The 20,965-nt window shown below is 55.8% G+C and overlaps 2 protein-coding genes across 3 annotated transcripts in view; one reads left to right on the top strand and one right to left on the bottom strand.

Moving 5' to 3' along the window:
• Window positions 1–20,965, bottom strand: part of TBCD (tubulin folding cofactor D) — a 156,375-nt gene that overhangs the window by 86,391 nt on the left and 49,019 nt on the right. The gene's annotated exons all lie outside the window — the stretch shown is intronic.
• On the top strand, window positions 10,837–20,171 carry ZNF750 (zinc finger protein 750). Its single transcript, XM_032319685.1, has 3 exons — window positions 10,837–11,566; window positions 17,263–18,879; window positions 19,007–20,171. Exons 2-3 carry the CDS (start codon window positions 17,441–17,443, stop codon window positions 19,719–19,721), a joined length of 2,154 nt encoding a protein of 717 aa, XP_032175576.1. The 5' UTR covers window positions 10,837–11,566; window positions 17,263–17,440; the 3' UTR covers window positions 19,722–20,171.

The following is a 20,965-nucleotide window of genomic DNA, read 5'->3' as shown; positions in this document are numbered from 1 at the left end:
TCATTAAAGAAGAGAAGTAGAAGAAGGTGCCCACGGCCGGCTCTCTGCTCAGCAAGGGGTCTGCTTTTCCCTCTCCCTCTGCCCGGCCCCCAGCTCGTGCACGCAGGCACACGCTCTCTCTCAACCAAATAAATAAAACCTTTTTTAAAGAGTAAAGAAAGAAGAGAATTAGAATATAACTTCTAACTCAAGAAATGGGGGAAATGGGGGACAGGATTGTGGGGGAGGATGTAAGAGAAACCATATTCTGAAAAAGGAAAAAAAAAAAGAAAGAATTTCTTTAAGTATACAAAAAACAACGCAAAAATAAGATGGCAGACCCAAACCCAAACACATCAGTACTTAGATTAAATATTAACAGAGTAAACTCACCAGTTAAAGACCAATGAGTGGATTTCTGGGTCTAACACGTATCTAAAATCCAGAAATGTCAAACAATGAAAAGACCAGCCAGTGGAATGAGTGTGAGAGAACACAGTCACCAGAAGAAGGCAGGGGTAACTGCGGTAACCTGGGGACCAGGACACACTCACCGGAAGAAGGCGGAGGGGAGGGCGGGTAACCGCAGTAACCCAGGGCGGAAACAGACTGGACCCCAACAGTCCTTTGACCACCATCATCACTAACAAGAAGAAAGAATTCATCACATGCCAAACGTTGTTCTAACTCTTGAGAGGGGTTCATTTCTTTAATCTTTAAAACAGCCCTATGTCCCAATGCTAGGTCTAGACCCAAGAGAGACGAAAAGTTATACCCACAAAAAATGTGCACAGAAACGTCAGGGCAGTGTGATTCAAAACAGCCAAACAGGGGAAAAACCCAAACGTCCATCAGCTGATAACACAGATAAGTGAACTGTGGTCTAGGCGCACGTTGTGTGAACAGTACCCCAAGAAGCTGACATCCTAACCCCCAGCACCTCAGTATGTGATTACATTCAGAGACAAAGCCTTTTAGAGGTCACTGAGGTAAGAAGAGGCCGCATGGGTGGGACCTAAGCCATTACGACTGGTGCCCTTAAGAAGAGAGAGACCAGGACCAGAAACAGACACAGACGGAGGGGGGACCACGGCGGCCATCTGCAAGCAGAGGGGGCCTCAGCGAGCCCTGCCAGCACCTGGATCCCAGATCTCCAGCCTCAAGGACCCTGAGAGAAGCCCCCAGTCTGGGTATTTCGCCATGGCGGCCCGAGCAAACACTCCCAACCACGGAATATTCTTCAGCTCTAAAAGAAACGAGGTGTGGCCACACGCCACAAGACAAGGAACCCTGCACTGAGTGAGAGGAGCCGGTCACAAAGGGCCACACCCTGAACGACCCTGCGCACAAGACAGACCCCAAACAGCAGACCCAGAGAGACAGGAAGCAGATCAGCTATGTAGGGCTGAGGAGGATGGGGACTCAGGGTAACAGCAAAGAGGGACTCCTTTTGGGGTGAAAATTCTAGAACGGATGGTGGTGACGATTGCACAGCTCAGGCAGACTGAATGTCACTGATTTGTACACTTTAAATGGGTGAACTGTGTAAAATGTGAAGTTGTATCTCAACAGAACTATTTTTAAATAGCTAGATAACAGGTACCCCTAGAAGGTCAGTCTCTACATCCCGAATATTTTCATATTTACATTCATAAACAAGGGTACTAAAGCACAGGTAAGTCATCTTTCTACTTCTACTTGGTCAATTTTGAGAAACTGCATTTCTAGGGATGTCTACTTCGTCTACGCGACCAAGCGCAGCAGCAGAGACGTTCTGGGTCCGCTCTAGTCCCTGCAGAGCACGCCGCACAGCTCCCCTGCCGCACGGTTTGGCTGCTCTGCCTCTTGACCCGTCACCGAGCCAGAAGCTTACCCTCTTCAGGTCCAGCCTTCCATCTGCGTCTCCAGCACGGCCCGCCTGGCTGCTCCACCCCATCGCCATCTCCTCGGCCTCCACCCGGGACCTTCCTTCCTTGCCGTCACAGCTTTTATGGCAGGGTCAGCCAGAGCCTGAGTACTCCAGCTCTGCAGGCCACAGCAGTCTCCCTTTTTTTTTTTTTTTTTTTTAAAGACAACATGTAAAAAAGGAAAAGCCACTGTTGGCTCCAAGGCCAGACTGGGCCCGTGGGCCAGTTTCACAACTCCTACTCAACATTTTAAGCTCCCCTTCAAACACACAGCAGCCACATCTCAAAAGTTTTGATAGGTAATAATTTAATCACTGTTCATTTCTATCTTTAAATTTCTATTGTAAAATTACTGTATGGGGTGGGGAGTGCCCAAGTGGCTCAATATCCCGGTCTCAATCTCAGGGTCTGGAGTTCAAGCTCTATGCTGGGCTACAGGCTGGGCGTGGAGCCTACTTAAGGAAGAAAAAAAAATTACTACTGGGATTTCTTCTTTGATTCACCTGTTATTTAGAGATCTGTATGTTTTCAAACTAAAAATTCACGTTTTACCTTTATCTTCTGTATCTGAATTTTAATTTCACTGCTTCGTGGTCAAAGAATGCAGTCTGTGCACTACAGAGTCTTTGAAATTTCCTGAGACTGGTGTTTTATGTCCCAGTAACCGTGCAATATTTTAAGTGCACCCCTGGGGGCTGGCTGCAGAGCCCCGGATAAATCCAGGGAATCGGGCCTGTTACTTCTATTGTCCAAATACATGCTTCCCGCTGCTGTTTCCTAACCAACCTGTTGATAAGGGAGAGAGGATTTGCTCATTTATCCCTGTCGTCCAAGTTCTGCTTTTCACGGCCTTAAGTATAAGCTACTTGCATCAGCCAGGGGGAATGCCAAGAAACACACAAACTTACACAGGGATCAGAGCTGATGTGGCTGTGCACACCTACTCCCTCCGCCTCGACTGTGGGGCCTGGTATCAGCCGGAGCTGAGCATGGGGAGGAGCAGTGAGGACAGGGGACCCCTGAGCACGAGTGAGGAGAAGTGGAGCCCGGAGGGTGTGGGTCCTTGGGTCCAGAGGACCGAGGAGGGAATCCCGTGGGAGAAGGGCCGCCACCCAACCCACAAGGCTGTCTGCAGCACCCCAGGGTCAGCGTCACAGGCACCCAGGTGGCACCGCCTTGCCTCTGCCTTCCAAGCCACGCACAGCCTCTCAGAGAACCAGCAGGAGGGGGATGCTGACAGAGGTCCCCCCTTAGCTAAGCCAGCACGACACGAAACCACAGCGGTAAGTGGCAGCACCCTACAAAGGGAAGCATGCGCACCCCAGCACGGAGATGAAGCACCAAGGGGCAGACAGAGCCTCTGCGGCTCTGGACAAGTCCCTTGCCTTCTCGCAACACTGTAGTCCCCTGGGGCGACTAGTGAGGGTTCGTAACTCACCTAAGTGCTTAGAACACAGGTGCTCAATGAAGATGAATTCTTACTGTCACTGTTACTATTCTGATTACAGCCAGCAAGTATACCCTACAGAGGGCCTGGGAACAGCACCAACCCTACGGCAGGCTCAGGACAGATGGCCTTGGGCCTACTGAGACCTGGACAACAGCAGGGCCTCTCACACAGGGGCTGCCGGTGGGAGGAAGGGCCGGCAGGGCTGGCAGGGGACTTGTTCCTGGGGCGGCTGAAAAAGGAGAGAGGCTTCCGTGACAAGCCAAAGGCCCCAGCCTGGGCCATCCACGCACACCATCTGGAGTGGGGGAAGGCCAAGCTGAGGGACAGGCATGAAGCCTGCTCCAGGCTGCCCACCACGGTACCCTGAGAAGCAGCACAGAGCCACACTGTAGCACGCCCCATGGTGTACTGAAAACGAGCCAGTAAGGAATCATCTTCTATCACAGGAGAAAGGGCGGGGGGAGTGTCTATGGCTACGACAAAGAACCAGAAGCCCAAGAACTTGAGGCAACAGAACCTAAAGGCTACCACCAAGAACACAGGTTTGTTGTATTCAAGAGAAAGAAACAGAAATGGAAGCCAGAGAGAAGGAAGATCATAGAAAGACCCAGACAAAAGTCTAGAAATAAGACGGAAAACGACTCACTGCCCCATGTGAAACCCAACTGACTCAGGACTCAGCCGAGAGGAGCCACGGCCATGAGGGCCAAGCCTGTTGCGGACAGGGAGCCCATGGTGTGGGGAGAGGGCGGCCCGAGTCACCAGGTCTGGCTGGGACGGAGGCAGAGCCTGAGAGGCACCTGCTGTCGCTCAGCGATGCTGTTTTATCAGGAGAAAAAAGGGAAAAAGGAAACCTGTGTGATCCTTTCTTTCTACTCATCCTCACGCGACTCACCTGTGAGACGTCCCCGTGTGGTGGCCGACAGACCGCAGACAGCCGTCCGCCGAAAGCAAACTCCCCAACACACACGGCACAAAGGAGGTGAAGAGCCCCCGACTGCTCCTGGAACGCCACAAGGAACCCAGGCGAGAAGGCCGAAACCCCACTTTACTGCCCGGGTGGACAGCGGGTGAGGAAACGGTGGGAACCCTCAAACTTGGCCCACGTTCACCAACCCGCATCGGTTTCCCAGTCCAGGACAAAACAAGCCTATCGCTCATGGCTCCAGGTTGCGCGTCAGAAACGGCAGCCGCGGTAAGACAGATGACACTGCAGGAGGCGCCCAGGGGCCAGAGCGGCCACAGCACAGGGTTCCGAGACCCCATCCAAACAGAAGGGACACAGAGCTTTCCCGCCCCCACTCTGGCTCAGGATCACTCCACATCCCATCTCCACCCCGCTTCTCGCACTCCTCGGGGGAAGGTGTCAGAGGGAGGAGCCTGGGGAGCCCAGTGCCGGTCCTCAGAGCCTGCGGCCAGACCACCGGCCCTCGGGGCTGAGCGAGGCTCCCAGATAGGCCCCGCCCCGGCCAGGTGGAGGGCACCGCCCACCGTTCGGCCCGCAGGGGCCTGTGAGCTCCCCTCCAACACCAAATCAGCCCCAGTTCCACACAAATCCACGTGGTGGCATTCCTGGAATTTGGGGCAGTACCTTACACATCTCCGACTTTCTCATCAAAAGAAAAGGAACGTCTGACAACAGAGCTTTCCCAACACTCCCACCTGCTGTGGCCTACCTCACGAGATGACCGAACTAACTTGACTTTCATTGCTTCTACCGGCCACTGTCTGACAAAGCAAAACTCCACCGACACTCTCAACACTCTGATAGGAGAAATCAGGCGCCCAGAAGACCAGCACGGTTTGAGCCCTCCCCACGCTGGCAAGCACCCTGTGCTCCCCAGCACTCAGCCTCGAAGGGCCGAGCCCCCACACCAGGGGAAGGCAAGGACCCTGAGCGCTGCCGCACTCCCTCCAAGGTCCCTGGAGCCCACTGCTTGCTCAGCTCACAGGGGCATGTCCCGGCACACACAGGCCCAGGTCAGAAACATCCATGAATGGTGGCCACTTCTTCCTAGGTTCCTGATCTCAGAAGACAAGGTGCAGGCCTAGCTGGTGGCTTCCAGGCAGGAGGGCAGGGCCCAAACTCCTGCCCCAGGCTGCCAGGCTTTCGGAGACCCCCAGAAAGCTTAAGAAAGACGCTGGATCTGGGGGGACAGAGCTGCCCCTCGGGCTACAGAGAGAACGCAGCGTAAAACCCAGAAGCAGAGGACGGGTGCCGGCAGCAGACACAGCGTTCTCAGCACCGAGACTCTGGCACGGAGGGAGGAAACACCCAACCCGCAGAGAGAGAGACCCGAGAAGGGGGGCAGAGGGCCACCACGTGCCCCACAGGTGCCCATCAGCAATGGGGGCCAAGGAGGGCCCCCAGGACAAGCAGAACCGAGGTTTCAGGACCTGGAGAGGTCGCAGAAGGCTCCTTAGACGGCCTTCTCATTATGGGTTCCGACTGGAAACAAGTTACAGTCAAGAAACCCTGAGAAACACACCTGTGTGCTCACATGAACGACACAAGGCCACCCTACCCACCAGGGGCGTGGGGTCGGCCAGGAAGGGCCCCCCCAGTCCCATAACCGTGTCGGCCACGAAGGGCCCCCAGTCTCACTACTGTGTCGGCCAGCTAGGGACCCCCAGTCTCACTACCAGGTTAGCCACGAAGAACCCCCTAGTTTTACTACCGTGTCGGCCACGAAAGGCCCCCCCAGTCTCACTACTGGGTCAGCCAGGACGGACCCCCAGCCTGAGCCTGTCACTTCCCACACGGCCCTGAGGTAGAGCCTGGCAGTAGGCACCCCAGCCTGTGCACCGCCCCTGCTCACCTGCTCAGGGGACCCCCACCCGGGCCAGGCCACCAGGGTTGGATGTGACACAGCATCTGCTAACTAGGAGACCTAACAAATGTCACCTCAGCAGCAGGTCGGGGCTTACTTCCTCTAACCACCACCCAGACTGAAGACGCGGAATCACCCCGGACTGAAGACGCGGAATCACCCCGGACTGAAGACGCGGAATCACCCCCAGACTGAGGACGCGGAATCACCTCGGACTGAAGACGCGGAATCACCCCCAGACTGAGGACGCGGAATCCCCCCCACGCTGAAGACGCGGAATCACCCCGGACTGAAGACGCGGAATCACCCCGGACTGAAGACGCGGGATCACCCCCACAATGAAGACGCGGAATCACCCCGGACTGAAGACGCGGAATCACCCCGGACTGAAGACGCGGAATCCCCCCCACAATGAAGACGCGGAATCACCCCGGACTGAAGACGCGGAATCACCCCGGACTGAAGACGCGGCATCACCCCGGACTGAAGACGCGGAATCACCCCGGACTGAAGACGCGGAATCCCCCCGGACTGAAGACGCGGAATCACCCCGGACTGAAGACGCGGAATCACCCCGGACTGAAGACGCGGAATCCCCCCCACACTGAAGACGCGGAATCACCCCCACACTGAAGACGCGGAATCACCCCGGACTGAAGACGCGGAATCACCCCGGACTGAAGACGCGGAATCACCCCGGACTGAAGACGCGGAATCACCCCCACGCTGAGGACGCGGAATCCCCCCCACGCTGAAGACGCGGAATCACCCCGGACTGAAGACGCGGAATCCCCCCGGACTGAAGACGCGGAATCACCCCGGACTGAAGACGCGGAATCACCCCCACGCTGAAGACGCGGAATCACCCCGGACTGAAGACGCGGAATCACCCCCACACTGAAGACGCGGAATCACCCCGGACTGAAGACGCGGAATCACCCCGGACTGAAGACGCGGAATCACCCCGGACTGAAGACGCGGAATCACCCCCACGCTGAGGACGCGGAATCCCCCCCACACTGAAGACGCGGAATCACCCCGGCCTGAAGACGCGGAATCACCCCGGACTGAAGACGCGGAATCACCCCGGACTGAAGACGCGGAATCCCCCCGGACTGAAGACGCGGAATCCCCCCGGACTGAAGACGCGGAATCACCCCGGACTGAAGACGCGGAATCCCCCCGGACTGAAGACGCGGAATCACCCCGGACTGAAGACGCGGAATCCCCCCGGACTGAAGACGCGGAATCACCCCGGACTGAAGACGCGGAATCACCCCGGACTGAAGACGCGGAATCACCCCGGACTGAAGACGCGGAATCCCACCCCAAAGAGCTCTCGTTTCCTTTCTCCTTTTCCCCGGACGCAGCCCCCAAAGTGTCAAAACGAACACCGTCTCCTACTTTCTTCCTTACAGGAGGAAGCCAATGCTCCCTTCCCCAGAGAGCTCTGGCTCGCGCAGTGGCCCTGGGCTACCGCTTGCTTCCAGGACTCCGGCAGCCCACCAGCAGCCGCCGCCCGCGGCCACCCTGCAGCACAGAGGACGGAGGTCCCGGTCCCATAACCACCCGCGCACGGAGGGACTCAGCAGTGGGGCCGCAGGGCACCCACGTGCAGACGTGCTGCTGAGTGGGGAACGGGAGGGGCGCAGGGCGCACACAGGGGACAGGGATGGCGCCAGGGAGAGACCCACCACCCAGAGAGGGCAGGGGGCAGGTGGGAGGAGCCCAGAAGCAGCTGCCAGCCGCCAGGGCTCACCCTTCTGCAGGAGAGCTAGACCCACACCCCATGCGGGGAAGTCCCGGGCTCTGCGTGAGTCCGGTCATGACACCTGCCCCCCACCAACAGGCAACATCGCTGCTCCCCACGAGAGTAGCCGCAGCCAAGGCGCCGGTCCATCCCCACGCTCGACCCATTGGGCCCAGTGAGACCCACCAAGGCCCAGAGCCTGGCCACCAGCCACTCTCCACCCCCACCAGGTTCTGAGCACAGGGGGGCTGGGCCAGCTCGCGGCCATTATCATCTCACAGGGAGGCACTTCCCTCCCCCACCCCCGCCTGCTCTGCTGTGGCCCTTCAGGCCGGGTCACCTCAGCCAGAGGGTTCACCGTCTCTGTGCCGCCGCCCTGCAAACCGCACAGTTGCCGCAGTGACTGACTTGAAGAGCGCAGGCCTCACAGCTCGTGAGCACTCAACCCGTGCACGCTGCCGCCCCCGCTCTTCCCGAAGACGCGACCTGGGTCAGAAACCTGGCCGCAAGACGTCAGGGTAACCGAGGAGACCGAACGCACGTACCAGCCGGCACAATCCCACCCGCAACCACGGAGAGCACCTTCCATCTCCAACGCATGAGCGACAGGGTGACGGGAGACGGGGAAGGCCCGGCAGGGCCGGCACTCAGGAGGCTGGAGGCCTCACCTGAGCGCGCGTGAGGCAACCCAGAACCTCTCTGGTCAGCAAGCAGGATCCCTGAAAGGCTCCAGAGAACGCCGGGGCTTGCGGGGGCAGCAGGGCGGTGGCTAAAACAAGGAGCACCGTGAAGGTCGCCAGTGAAGCAGACCCCTGAAGCCCCCGCCCCAGCAAAGTCAGCAGTCACTTCTCCAGATGTGCTGAGAGGCTACGGAGGGGCCGCAGTGAAAACACGAACCTGTGTGAGAGGGTGGAGACGCCCGGCACCTGCCCAAAGCATCGTGAAGACCCTCGGAGAAACAAGAGAAGCCACTGCGACGACCGTCCAAGAATGAGACGCTACGGAGGGCGCCAGAGAACCCCAGAGCGCTGCCGGGAACAGCGTAGCAGCAGAAAAGCAGCACCTACCAGACAGGAAACATTTTGGAAACAGAGAAAAAGCGGGTCAGGAGGAGCGTCGGGAGTCACAACCTGCATAAAGTTCTAGAAGAGCATGGATGGAAGAAATCCCACCGACGGTGCCCCTGAGCGCATCAGCAGGCCTGTCAGGAGCTATCTGCCCGTAGTTCCTCTCTTAAAGGTAAAAACTGCACGGGTCTGAAGAGCTCTGGGACGCGTTCTCCCCGCCAAGACGTGGAGTGCCGGAATCACCCCCACCCCAGACAGGCACCACTGGCAGACCTCTGTGATAAAGCAAACCTAGGAAAACATGCATCACAGAATCCGGGTGCAGGATTCTCCTAACTTCCCTGTTTGTTTGAGATCATTCCCATTGGGGGCGCCTGGGTGACTCAGTCGGTTAAACGTCTGACTCTTGGTTTCGGCTCAGGTCACGATCTCAGGGTTGTGACATGGAGCCCACATCGGGCTGACTGAGGGGTCTAAGATTCACTCTCTCTTCCTCCTCGGCCCCTCCCCACTCCTGCTCACGTGCTCTCGCTGGCTCTCTCTCTCTCTCTCAGTATCGTTCATATTTAAATGCTGGAGGGAAAGAATCGGGCAATCAGAGTGGGCAGGCACTTCTGAAGAGCAGTCGTGAAAGCTACGTGCAGAGGAGAGCAACTTTAAAACCAAGGGTGAACAACATCTAGCCCAGGGTTCTACACCCAGCCAGACCATCAACCAGGCAGCATAAAGATGCCGTCAGCCACGCAATGTCTCCACAAAGCCACCTCTCTCGCACTCTTTCCCAGGAGCCTACACAGAATAACAGCATGTGCTCCGTACCAATGTAAAAACTCAACCCGAAAGAGAAGACATGGGATCCCAGAAGCAGGTTTTTGACACAGGAGAGAGGGAAAGGCAACCCCAGGATGATGGGGAAGCACCCAGGAGGGCAGAGGAGGACAAAACTCTGACTTTGCACAAGGAAGTCAGCAGACAAGACCTAGGACTGGGAGCTGGAGGCAGGTGGGGGGAACAGAAGTAGCAACAGAGTAATGTTACTTAGAATCAAGGAAGTGAACACCAAAATACTCCGCTAAGAAAAGGTTCCGGTCCCGCTCCTAGGCAGAGATGGGAGGGAAGCCGTGTGGCAGTGCCCCACTGAGCCACGGGGCCTGCCATCCTCCCATCCAGGCCGGGCAAACGAAGTGGGACACAAGAGATGCCTCACCGGCCACACTCTTGGACAGGCCTGGGCAGTGAGGCCACATGGAGAAGAGCGCTCAGCCGTTCCCTCCAAGACACAAGGTGGATGACACCATGGTGGCCCCTCCGCCCAGCTCAGTACCACCAGGGCCCCACCAACGGAGTCCGCCGTGCCCGTGGAGCTGGCCCTCACCTCTGACCCACACAGAGAGACACGAGAGGTCAGAAAACTTTAAGGCCCCAAGTTTTGGGGCAGCTCATCAGAGGAACAGCAATGAACTAGTGTTTTGTGACAAGACTTACAGAACGATTTTTTCACCCTTTAAATTACATGGTCACTTATTTTGGACAAAAGTAACTAAAAACATTTTTTTAAAGAATTCAATATAAAGATAAAGCAAAGTAAAATCCTAAGACTTGAATTAAAAACAAACAAACAACCTACAGCGTCTGGCCTGGCGAGTCTGACCCCGCACCACCATGCATGCCGGGGGGTGGGGGGTGGGGGGCGGCCTGGCCCCAGCCCACGCCACCTCCTTTCCCTGTCCCCAAACCAGCACCACACGGCAGCCTCACTGACAGCCACGGGTTCAACAGCAAGCCGTTTAAGCAGGGAGGGAGATACACGGGCTCCAAAATGCAGCGTCTCAGTTGTATCTAAGACCAGGGGCAGTGAGAGGCACACAGCCACCTCCTGGCAACAGCAGCGAGCTCGGTGCCGGTCCCGGGCGTGCGCTGGCAGGCCCCCGCGGCCAGGCGGCAGAGGCTCCCCCTGCCCGCCCCCCACGAGGAGGACGGCAGGCAAGGATTCCCAGGCACAAGGGTGAGGACAGAAAGACAACAAGATGAAAGGCTCACGCAGACCCCGCAGCGCAAGGACACCAGTGAGTGTGGCCTCCGAGGGGAGATGTGTTTAAGACTCAATCTGGGGTCGACCTGCAGCTCCTGCTTATGCTGGCGCTCTGAAGGAGATCTCACACACGGTGTCTCTGCCACAACATCAAACACCGGTCAGAGTCCGGTCTACACCCCTCAGTCTCGGTTCCAGCCACAAACAGGGCTCCCCCTCCAGCCCAGGAACTTCTGACCAGCACCAAAATGGCCTTCTCCACCCCGAAGCAGGGAGCGGCCGTGAGGCACGGAGGTGGCGCTCGGCCTCCCAGCCCGCTGGTGACGCTGCTCCTAGGCGGCTCGGTGGGGGCAAACACATGAATCGTAGCTGCGGGCAGGAGGGATATCAGGTGCATCTCTACGCCCCGAGGGCTCAACTCCTACACTTAAACCCCTCCCACGGGAACTGCCGGCTCCAGTTTCAGCCGGCGAGCGAGCGTGAGAACAGGTCCTGCTCTCGGGCACCGTCAGCCACCGCTCCCGACCGCTCCCAGCACAGCCCGTCTCCGGTAAGTACCCATTTCTTCTCAAATTCAAGTTTTCTTTCAAAACTGCTCTTGGATGTATCTTGACTTGACTATCTGGCTCAGCGAACCACCTGCCTGCTGTGTGCTCTGCCTTGCTCTATTCCCTGAGGATTACTCAGGACCCGGCAGGTGCATCGCTGGAAAGGAGACCATTATTACAAAACTTTTAATAAGGGTTACACTTTATTCTAAGAGTACGAACAAGTTTATTTGGAAATTAAGTCCTCATTTCTACATAAAATTTAAACTAAAACTCAAACGTATGTAAGTGCTTACCTGTTCCTTACCTTAAAACTAGAGTAAATTACAACATTAAAAGAATAAGGTATATACAAACACATGTAAACATATATACATATATTCAAATAACTGCTAAATTTACAGGTCACATTTTAAAACTTTCCGAAGTTTAAAATAAGTCCTGTCCTTTTTTTTCCTTAAGATTTTATCTACTTGACAGAGAGAGAAAGAGAGCGCACAAGCAGGGGGAGCTGGAGAGGGAGAGGGAGAAGCAGGCTCCCCAGTGAGCAGGGAGCCCGACACGGGGCTCGATCCGTGAGACCTGAGCCGGAGGTAGACGCTTCACCAACTGTGCCACCCTAACGTCCCTAAAATAAGTACTGGCTTGACATGTGCTTACCAAAACAAAGAACAAAACCTAAGAGGATCTCTAAGTATACAAAAAGAGGGGGTTTTTTCCCCTTACAAAGCTTCTCATAAACCCGTTTCAATAACAATTAATGACCAAATGGCCAAGTCTAGTCAGACTTTATTTAAGCAAATTCTGTCTACGTTTATTATCTTTATTTTGCATTAACAAAGTCCTCCCAATGCCTCAAACTGGTATTGTTCGGGATAAACGAGGCCGAGGGGGACTGGCTCTGGTGACAGGCTGACGCTGAAGCTACGTGCGCTTACTGGTAGGCGCCTAGTCGTAACTCGGGGTCTCTGGCTGAAACTACAAAGAGGCCTGGTTTTTTTTCCAGATCCATTCTTTCAAACTACCTTGTGGAAAACGGTCTTCCTCCCTAGGTAATGGTCGTCATGAAGTTCATCCCTCATTTTATTTTTTAAAGATTTTATTTATTTATTTGACAGAGAGAATAATCACAAGTAGGCAGAGGCAGGCACAGAGAAAGGGAAGCAGGCTCCCCGCTGAGCAGAGAGCCCGATGCAGGGCTCGATCCCAGGACCCTGAGATCATGACCCCAGCGGAAGGCAGAGGCTTAACCCACCTAGCCACCCAGGTGCCCCAAGTTTATCCTTCATTTTAAAGAACTAGGAGTCTGGGCGGGCGTGGCGGTTAGTCACTGGAAAAGCTCAATTGGAGTAAAACTCACAAATCTCGTTCTTGCGACACCCCAGTGGGCAGGCGACAATGGCGTGTCCTTGGGTTATGCAATAACGCCACATCACAATATTGTAATTATAGCATGCCCTTCACAACGCTCTACCAGCCGGGGCTCCCTGCCAGCTCCACAGGGCACCGCAGGGACCATTCCGGCACTAGTCCAGTTCACAGGGCAGCACGCGAGACCAGCGTACTCAGCCAGCCCGTCACAGCAGTGTCCTATAAAGCTAAGCTGTAATTACCTCTACGGTGTCCTATCAAAGTTCAAAAAAAATCTTTTTCTCTTGTCTGGTTTCTGGATTTCAAACTCCTTAGAAACTTTTTCAACATTCAGCATTACCTTACACCCGGCAACGACACTAACTGTCCGCACTGAGGAACCTACGGGAAGCCAGCGCACTGGCAATTTAGAACTTCAGAAACGAGCAAACAAAAGCCTGTGGCCAACCGAAACCACAGGCCGCTGAGGCGCTGTGTGGGCAGTCCCGCCGGCGCCCCGCGGGGGGAGAACCAAGGCAGCCAGGGCCGGCTCACGGCACTTTCTGAGGCAAAAAAGTACATCAATCAGTTCAACACAAGCAGGCGTTTAAAATGCTTGATGTCACAAAAGGGGCATCTTTAAATAAAACAGGAAACCTCTGGAAGCTCACCCAGGGCCCTGTTATGCGCCTTTAAGTCACCACCCACCCCCGGGGTGGACGCTGTGCCAACGGCCGCGTCGTCTGACTGCAGTCTGACAGGGAAGTCGCAGAGGCAGGCAGAGGACAGACCCCCATCCCCCCGAATTTCAGTGATAGCCTCAGTGACAGCCACTCGGACCCTGACAGGAGGGAGGGAAGGGGCGTGAGGAGCAGCTCCCCCGCACTTGCTGCTTATGGAGAGCGAACCACAAACCTGCCTGCGGACCAAGCAGACACTGCGGGTCCCCACGCAGCCGCCTCCCAGGGGCCCCGCACGGCCAGCAGCTCTCCGCGTACAGATTAACTCAGACAGACACGCGCCTCTCCAGGAAGAGGCTGTGACAAACTGACAGCAGCTTTAGGAAAACCTCACCTCTCAATGCAAATCCAAACTTAACTACCAACAGTTAAAGTTCTTGATTGCATTGTTTTGGCAACAATACCCTTTTTTTCAGCAAATTTAACACCAGCAGCTGCCAGCAAGCATCAAGCCCCGCAGATAGAAACCGGCCCTGCCAAGGGTAGAGAGGGTCACAAACCACGTCCCTACGCAGGGCGAGACCGCCGAGGCCCTGCTAACCCCCACAGGAGAGCTCGCAGGCTGACCCCATGCTATCCAGGCTGTTCCCTCCGAAAGCTTACAGTAGCCTCCATTTTATCCCACTAATTTCTCTGGCGTTACTGCATCTCTACGACGCGGTGGATGCGCCTGTCTCCGCCGGCATCGGAAGCAGCTGGGCTCCCTTGTTTTAATCAGTTACTTGTGCAACCCTGAGAGGTCAGTTTACCCAAAGCTACTACGACTGCTGCCCTGTGAGTCCGCAGCAGGCTCGCCTCCCCACAGGTCAGCCCTGGAACACCCTCACCTCCCAGGGCGCCGGCATGACCCCAGGGAAACTATTTACTGTCCCTGGATGCTAACTGAACAAAGAACAAAAATTCAGACCAGAACTTTACATGCGACATCATTTGATTGGAAAAAGTATACATTAAAATTAACATAAAACCAACTGCCCAAGTTATTCTTCCAGAAAACACTAAGGGAACTTAAATGCGACCGGCCTCCTATAACTATTTAGCAAATTTAACATAGGCTATTTATGCGCTTGCCCAAAAGTATCAGCAATGCTAAACAATGCTGCTTCTACAATGAACACATCATTTTTTAACACATCTGAATCATCTCTTAAATCCTGAGGGAATTTTTCATTCCTCTGAGCTCCGGCGTTTGAGAGGCTGGTGGTGGCGTGTCTGTGTCCACTCTCGGTATCGCCGGACTCTGGACTCACACTTGATAAAGTTTTGCAACTGTCATCATTTTGATCATGATGCTTCCAGCGAGTGATGAAATCACTTTTCGGATCTTTGCCATAACATACCCTATACAATCATGGGAACCTGCCTTGCAGAGGTTCTCACGCCTTCAGAACCAGGGAGCACAGGCAGACGTGCCGGCACACGCCCGCTGACTTATCTAGCTGGCCCAGGTTGGCGGGAATCGCTTCCTGACGGGCGGAGGAAATCGTGCTTTTATAGCCCAGAGCATACTGAACCCCCAGGGCATGGGCTGAACTCATAAAGGGTTATTTCACGTTTTTTTCCCTTTAATAAGAGGGGAAGTTTAGAAAGACACAAAGCTATGCTTCCAAGTCTAACATGCTGGGCTCTGACACTGCCGTGCAGCCGCGCATGAGAGAGGGGCCCAGGGGCAGGGTGAGCCGATGAACAGCCCCTTCCCAGGGCTCTGGGAAACCCCCTTGCCGGTCACGGCCACAGGGCAGCCAAAAACTCTCGTTTCTCACTTGAAGTAGGTGCCTCACCACAAGGGCCGCAGACCCTGGCAGAAACTACCTCGTAATAAATCCGCATGTGGGGAACAATGGATGACAAAGCAGTGGGGGGTGCTTCTTTGTGTTTTTAAGGAATAGGAATAAAGGAGTAGAGAAACCAGTTCGCTGAGAATAATCAGACAGCTTTCTCAGAAATTAAAGTATCCAAGTGAAAACCCAAACTCCACCTGCCCCCACCCCTGCACACCACCGATGAGCTCATGGCAGTGCGTGCGGTGGCAAGGAAAGGCATTTCGGAGAAACTACGTTTTATTTGGTGAAAACCAGTCTCTTCGGTTTCCCATATGTCTTTCTCCGTTTTGAAAGGCTGTTTTCCAGCCTTGCCTAACCACCCAATGTCTAGAAGGTGATGCTTTACCCACGAAATCCCACAAGACTCAGGACTGACCTCATCTGCCTATTCCTTTAAGCAAAACGACATCTGAGAAGAGTTTTGTTAAATCACTTCCTTTTAATTTTATTTTTAAGCTGCTTGAAAACGTGGAGAAGCTGCAGCTCTTGAGTGAAAGCGGGCCGACTCCTCCCGTCGCCCGTCGCCCTGCAGCCCTGCAGCCTCCCCACCCACACGCTCCCTCCCAGTCAGTCACTCCACTGCCGGCCCATGCGAGATCCTCCCAGACCGCACGTCTTTGTTCTCGGTTTCGGGTTATGAGGCAGGGAGAGCGCCCCAGGGGTGTGCAGGGCAGCCTCTCAGGGAAGCAGGCTGAGCTCTCTGGTTCAGCCTGGGAGGGGGCAGGGATCAGGGAGCGGGCCCTGGGGTTAGGCAGAGAAGGCCAGAGACACTGCAGGCCAGGACTTTGCCAGAGATGGCCCAGGGCCTGCTTCCACGGGGTGAAGGCTCGGACGGCGTCCTGCCACGACCCAACCATCTCTCAGACGAGCACCCCCACTCAGAGGGAAGGCCGGGAAAGGCGGGCAGGCACCCTGGGCCCAACACGCGCATTTGCATTTGCTGGCCCAGCGGGCGCGGGGGGGGGGGGGGGGGGGGGGGGGGGCGCGCGAGAACTTACTCCACAGGGCTCGCGGGGCGGGCGGTGGAAGCAGCCAAGAAGAACGCTGGGTCCCTCACAGGGCTCAGAAACTCACCCTGATAGCATCACAAGATCATCAGAGTCGACATAAACACAGCACTTACCTGTGTATTTGAGACAGCATAAATGCTTCTCTCCGATAAAGCTGACTTTTCATTTGATTTTGGAAGCAGCAGGGTAGGACTGCATATTTACATCTTTTCTAAGTCCCCACGCACGGCACACAACGTGATTAAACAGGACAGGACAGTCAAGGAGCGCTGACTCCGGGTCACACCCAGACTCTGTGGCTCTAAGTAAGCCATGTGGGTGTCCCACACAGGCTGGACCCTGTAGTCACGGTCAGCGCAGTCAGACCAGCACCGCAGACTCCATGGACCTGGGTCGGGGTGGGGGGGAGGGGGAGGGGGTCCCAACAGTCCCTTGGCCTCAGGCTACAACCTTCCTGGCATCAGAGGCCTCAGGTCACAGGATAAAGATTCCCAAGGGGTCTACTCAAGAGTAGAGGCGTTCTCAGGGCTGACGCGGACACACCACACTCTTCACGGCCCCTAGAGAACCCTTTCAGGTCAGACTGAGAAAATGGGAACATCACAGGGGCTGGTGGCCAGGACAGAAGCAGGTGCACCTGGTGCGCGTCTCATCCTCGCCAGGACGAGGGTGGGACCCGTCCGTCCCTCCAGGCCAGCATTATGAAGCCGGGCCAACCCCTCCCCCACCCGCAAGGCCCGTGTCCTGTCGCTAAGGCTGTGCTCCTCTGTTGCAGCGCACGGCCCCAGCGAGCAAGACGTCCCCGGTCCGACGCCCAGCACAGGCCACGGTCTACAAAGAGAAGCCTGGGGAGAGCCCGTGAAGGAGAAGCGGCCCCCGCAGATCGTAACTAGACAGGAGCCAGCCGTGATCGGACCGGCGAGAGCAACAGCGCCCACACTGCAAGAAAGAACATGAGTCTTCTCAAAGAGCGGAAACCAAAAAAGCCGCACTACATCCCCAGGCCTCCGGGAAAGCCCTTCAAGTACAAGTGTTTCCAGTGCCCTTTCACTTGCAACGAGAAGTCGCACCTTTTCAACCACATGAAGTACGGTCTCTGCAAGAACTCCATCACTCTGGTGTCAGAGCAGGACCGCGTCCCTAAGTGCCCCAAAGCCAACTCCCTGGACCCCAAGCAAGCGAACCAGCCAGATGCAGCCGCAAAGCCCGCCTCTGCCCAGCCTGTCGGGAGCGGGCTCCCACACTTCGACGCCAAGCTCCAGCAAAGCCTTGCCAAGGACGACGTGAAGGAAAACCTGGACCTGCACGCACGTGGGCCCCAAAGGTGCCCAGGACAGAAGCCCGCTCTCCACGAGGAAGCAGCTCCCCTGAGCCCAGCTCCAGAGGCCGGCAGGGGCACCCAGCCCGTTCTGGAAGGCATCGCACGGCCCTCGGCGTTTATACCGGTGGGAGAGCACAGACTGAAAGGGCCAGAACGCACGGGGGCTCCTGAGCTGCTGGCACTGCCCAACCCCACGGCCAAAGCCACCTCCTTCCACACCAAGTCTGCATTCCATGCTCCCGGCTACCCGTGGAAAGCCGGCTCGCCTTTCCTCCCACCTGAGTTCGCACACAAAATCCCTGCTACAAAGGGGTTTGGTGCCATTTCCCCTTACATGCAGCCCGCGATCCCGGAGTACTCACCACACTTTTACACAGAGCACGGACTGGCCACCATCTACTCACCCTACCTACTCGCCGGGAACTCACCCGAATGCGAGGCCCCCCTGCTCTCCGTCTACGGGGCCCAAGACCAGAGGCACCTGCTGCCTCCCCCGGGGCCAGTCCCGAAGCACTTGAACGCCCCCTCGGCATATGACCATTACAGGTTCTTTCAGCAGTACCCGTCCGGCCTGCCGATTCCTTACGGGTTTTACAGACCGGAGTCTGCGTTCTCCTCCTGCGGTCTCAGACTTCCACCCGTCGTGGGTATTTCCAGAGATCAGAGCTCCCACCTACTGGAAGAAGCCGCCCTGCTCTACCCAGCCTTGAGTCCATCCAAGTCAAGTCCTTCCAGCACCCACAAAAAACACACCGAGTTTGAGAAGGAGAGCCCAACTCCTGAGGCTAAAGATTCCTCCAAAGACGGGCCAAGGGACACAGAGGGAACCAAAATGAGCCCTCGAGCAGGCAGCGCCGCCACGGGCTCCCCGGGAAGGCCAAGTCCCACCAACTTCACACAGACAAGTCAGCCGTGCGCAGAGCTGTGCAGCCTCTCAGACAAGCCAACCTCCAGCACCCTGGGAAGGCTCCATCAGCCTGAACACAGCCTCACAGCCTTCAAGCCTGTCAAGAAAAGCACAGAGCGCCCACATTCCCAAGCTCCGGAAAACAGAGACGAGTCTGCAAAAAGGTAAGAAAATTCCATTTTCAGAGTCTCCGAAGCATGTTTCTGGTTGTGCTCAATCAGCCGACCTCACACATGCTAAAATGCTCTTCTAAGCAAGGTTCCTATTAAGGCCTCTCTTTGCCTCTTCCAGCCTTGACGCCATGAACGGAGATGCCCCAGCTGAGACGGGAAGTGCCTCTCGTGGCCCGGAGGCCGCACCTTCCAGCCCAGAGGACAGCTCCCGGACAGCTCCGCTGAACCTCTCCAAGAAACCCGAGGCTAGGGCGGCCACGCACAGCCCGGTGTACAAGGACTATGCGGAGCTGCAGGACGTGCCCCTGAACCTCTCGGTGAAAGACCCCTGCAACGTCCTGACCCGGAGACCTTCCCTCCACAGCCCACCGCGAGAGGCAGAACCTGCCACCACAGCTGCTCACCACACAGAGACGGGAAGTTCCGAAGATGGGCCAGACCACACCCCGACAGACCAAACTGGCCCGGACGCGGCTGAGGTGCCATCAACGGCCCCAGCCCCTGCTGCGAAGGCCCAGGACACGAGAGCGGTGGACAGCAGCGACGAGCAGAAGCAGACGGCAGCCGTGGCCCTCTGCCAACTGGCGGCCTACAGCCCGGGGAACGTCCGGGGGGGCGCCGGGGAGCCCACGGCCCCGGAGTCCACCTGCCAACAAGACGCGCCCACTCCCAGCACCACGGAGAGCCAGGAGGCTCCGTGTGACCTCAGACCCAGAGGGCAAAAGCGGACAAGCCCGAGGGAGGCTGGGAAGTCCCAGCAAGGAACTAAGAAGACGAAGCAGAGCGACACAGCCAGAGTGTTCACTCTTCGGAAGAGAACACGGGTGTCTTAGTGCCCGGCTCTCGCGGGGAGCAGGCGTGACTTCCAAAGGAAGTCACAACAGCAGTCAATCTGTACCTTTGCTCTATCTGGTCAATTCTGACAACGCAGTTCCTTTTTTCTTCTGAGAAAGAAAGAAAGAAAGAAAACCATGAACTTCAGTTCAGTTTCTGTAAATATTAAGCATAAATATTCAAAAGTGTTTCTACTTTTGGTTGTAAAAATATTTAAATGACTCATACTCTTAAGACTGAGGAGTTAAACACTGCCTTTTGTTTCTGTAAAATGTCAACTGAATACACAGACTAAAAGACAGCTTTTAGGTGTATGCCATCTTATAGGAAAGCTTTTAAAAATACTTTTCTTACACGTACCTTAGCACTAAAACAAACTGCTTTAACTGTTTTGCTATCAAATCTACTGTGTGTTTTCAAGTAAGTAACAATTCCTTAAAAAAAAAAAACACGCCAGGAGAAAACATTTCCAGCACTGTCATTAAAGTGCCCTATGTAACAACTCCGTGATTTGTCGCCCGTGAGTAACACAAACAACACATAACTTATTTCCAGCGGGAAAACAGGCTGCTGGTGCAGCTCCTGCATGTTCTCCTTCCCCGTGATGCTACAGGAAATTTCCCCGCTCGTTCAGCCTCACATTCCACTTTCTACAATGATGTATATACTGCTAATTTCCAATAAACTCCAGGTGATTTTAAGAATACGTGAACCCTGTGTGATGCTTCAGTCTGCCGTAACAAAGGCGCTGAGAAAGGGAACAAGCTGAGGCAGCCGTTAAACAGAAAATGAGCCCCTGCCCGTGCATGTGAGCGTGAGCACGCCTGCGTGTGCGGTCCCCGACGGCAGCCACCACGTCCGGGCACACACACCCGCCTGGCCTCCCCAGGCCTCAGTTCCCATAACTGCCCCCCTGAGAAAAGGCCGTCAGCACCGGCACGCCCCACCCCATGGGCCTTCACGGGACCCCTTCCTCCCAGTTTTCAAGAGGGCCCTGTCCTCCGACAGGTCACCTGAGGCACCTACAAAGGGCCGTTGCGCACGGCCGCGTGGCACTGAGACGTGCCTTCAGAAAACCACATGCCATTAACCCGAAACATCTGCTGTTACGACACAAACCTGAGGAACGTGCGCCCCCCCTCACTAGCATCCCAGGGCTCTTTCATTTTCCTACAAGGAACAAAAGTAGGGTACGCCTGCTTTCCGGCAAGTCAGCGCCCTCGGGAAGCAAAACCGTGCGTGA

Source organism: Mustela erminea, chromosome 18 (genome assembly GCF_009829155.1).
Source record: "Mustela erminea isolate mMusErm1 chromosome 18, mMusErm1.Pri, whole genome shotgun sequence".
Lineage (NCBI taxonomy): Eukaryota > Metazoa > Chordata > Mammalia > Carnivora > Mustelidae > Mustela > Mustela erminea.
Note: the sequence above shows the minus strand (reverse complement) of the source record. Positions and strands in the feature narration are given on the sequence as shown.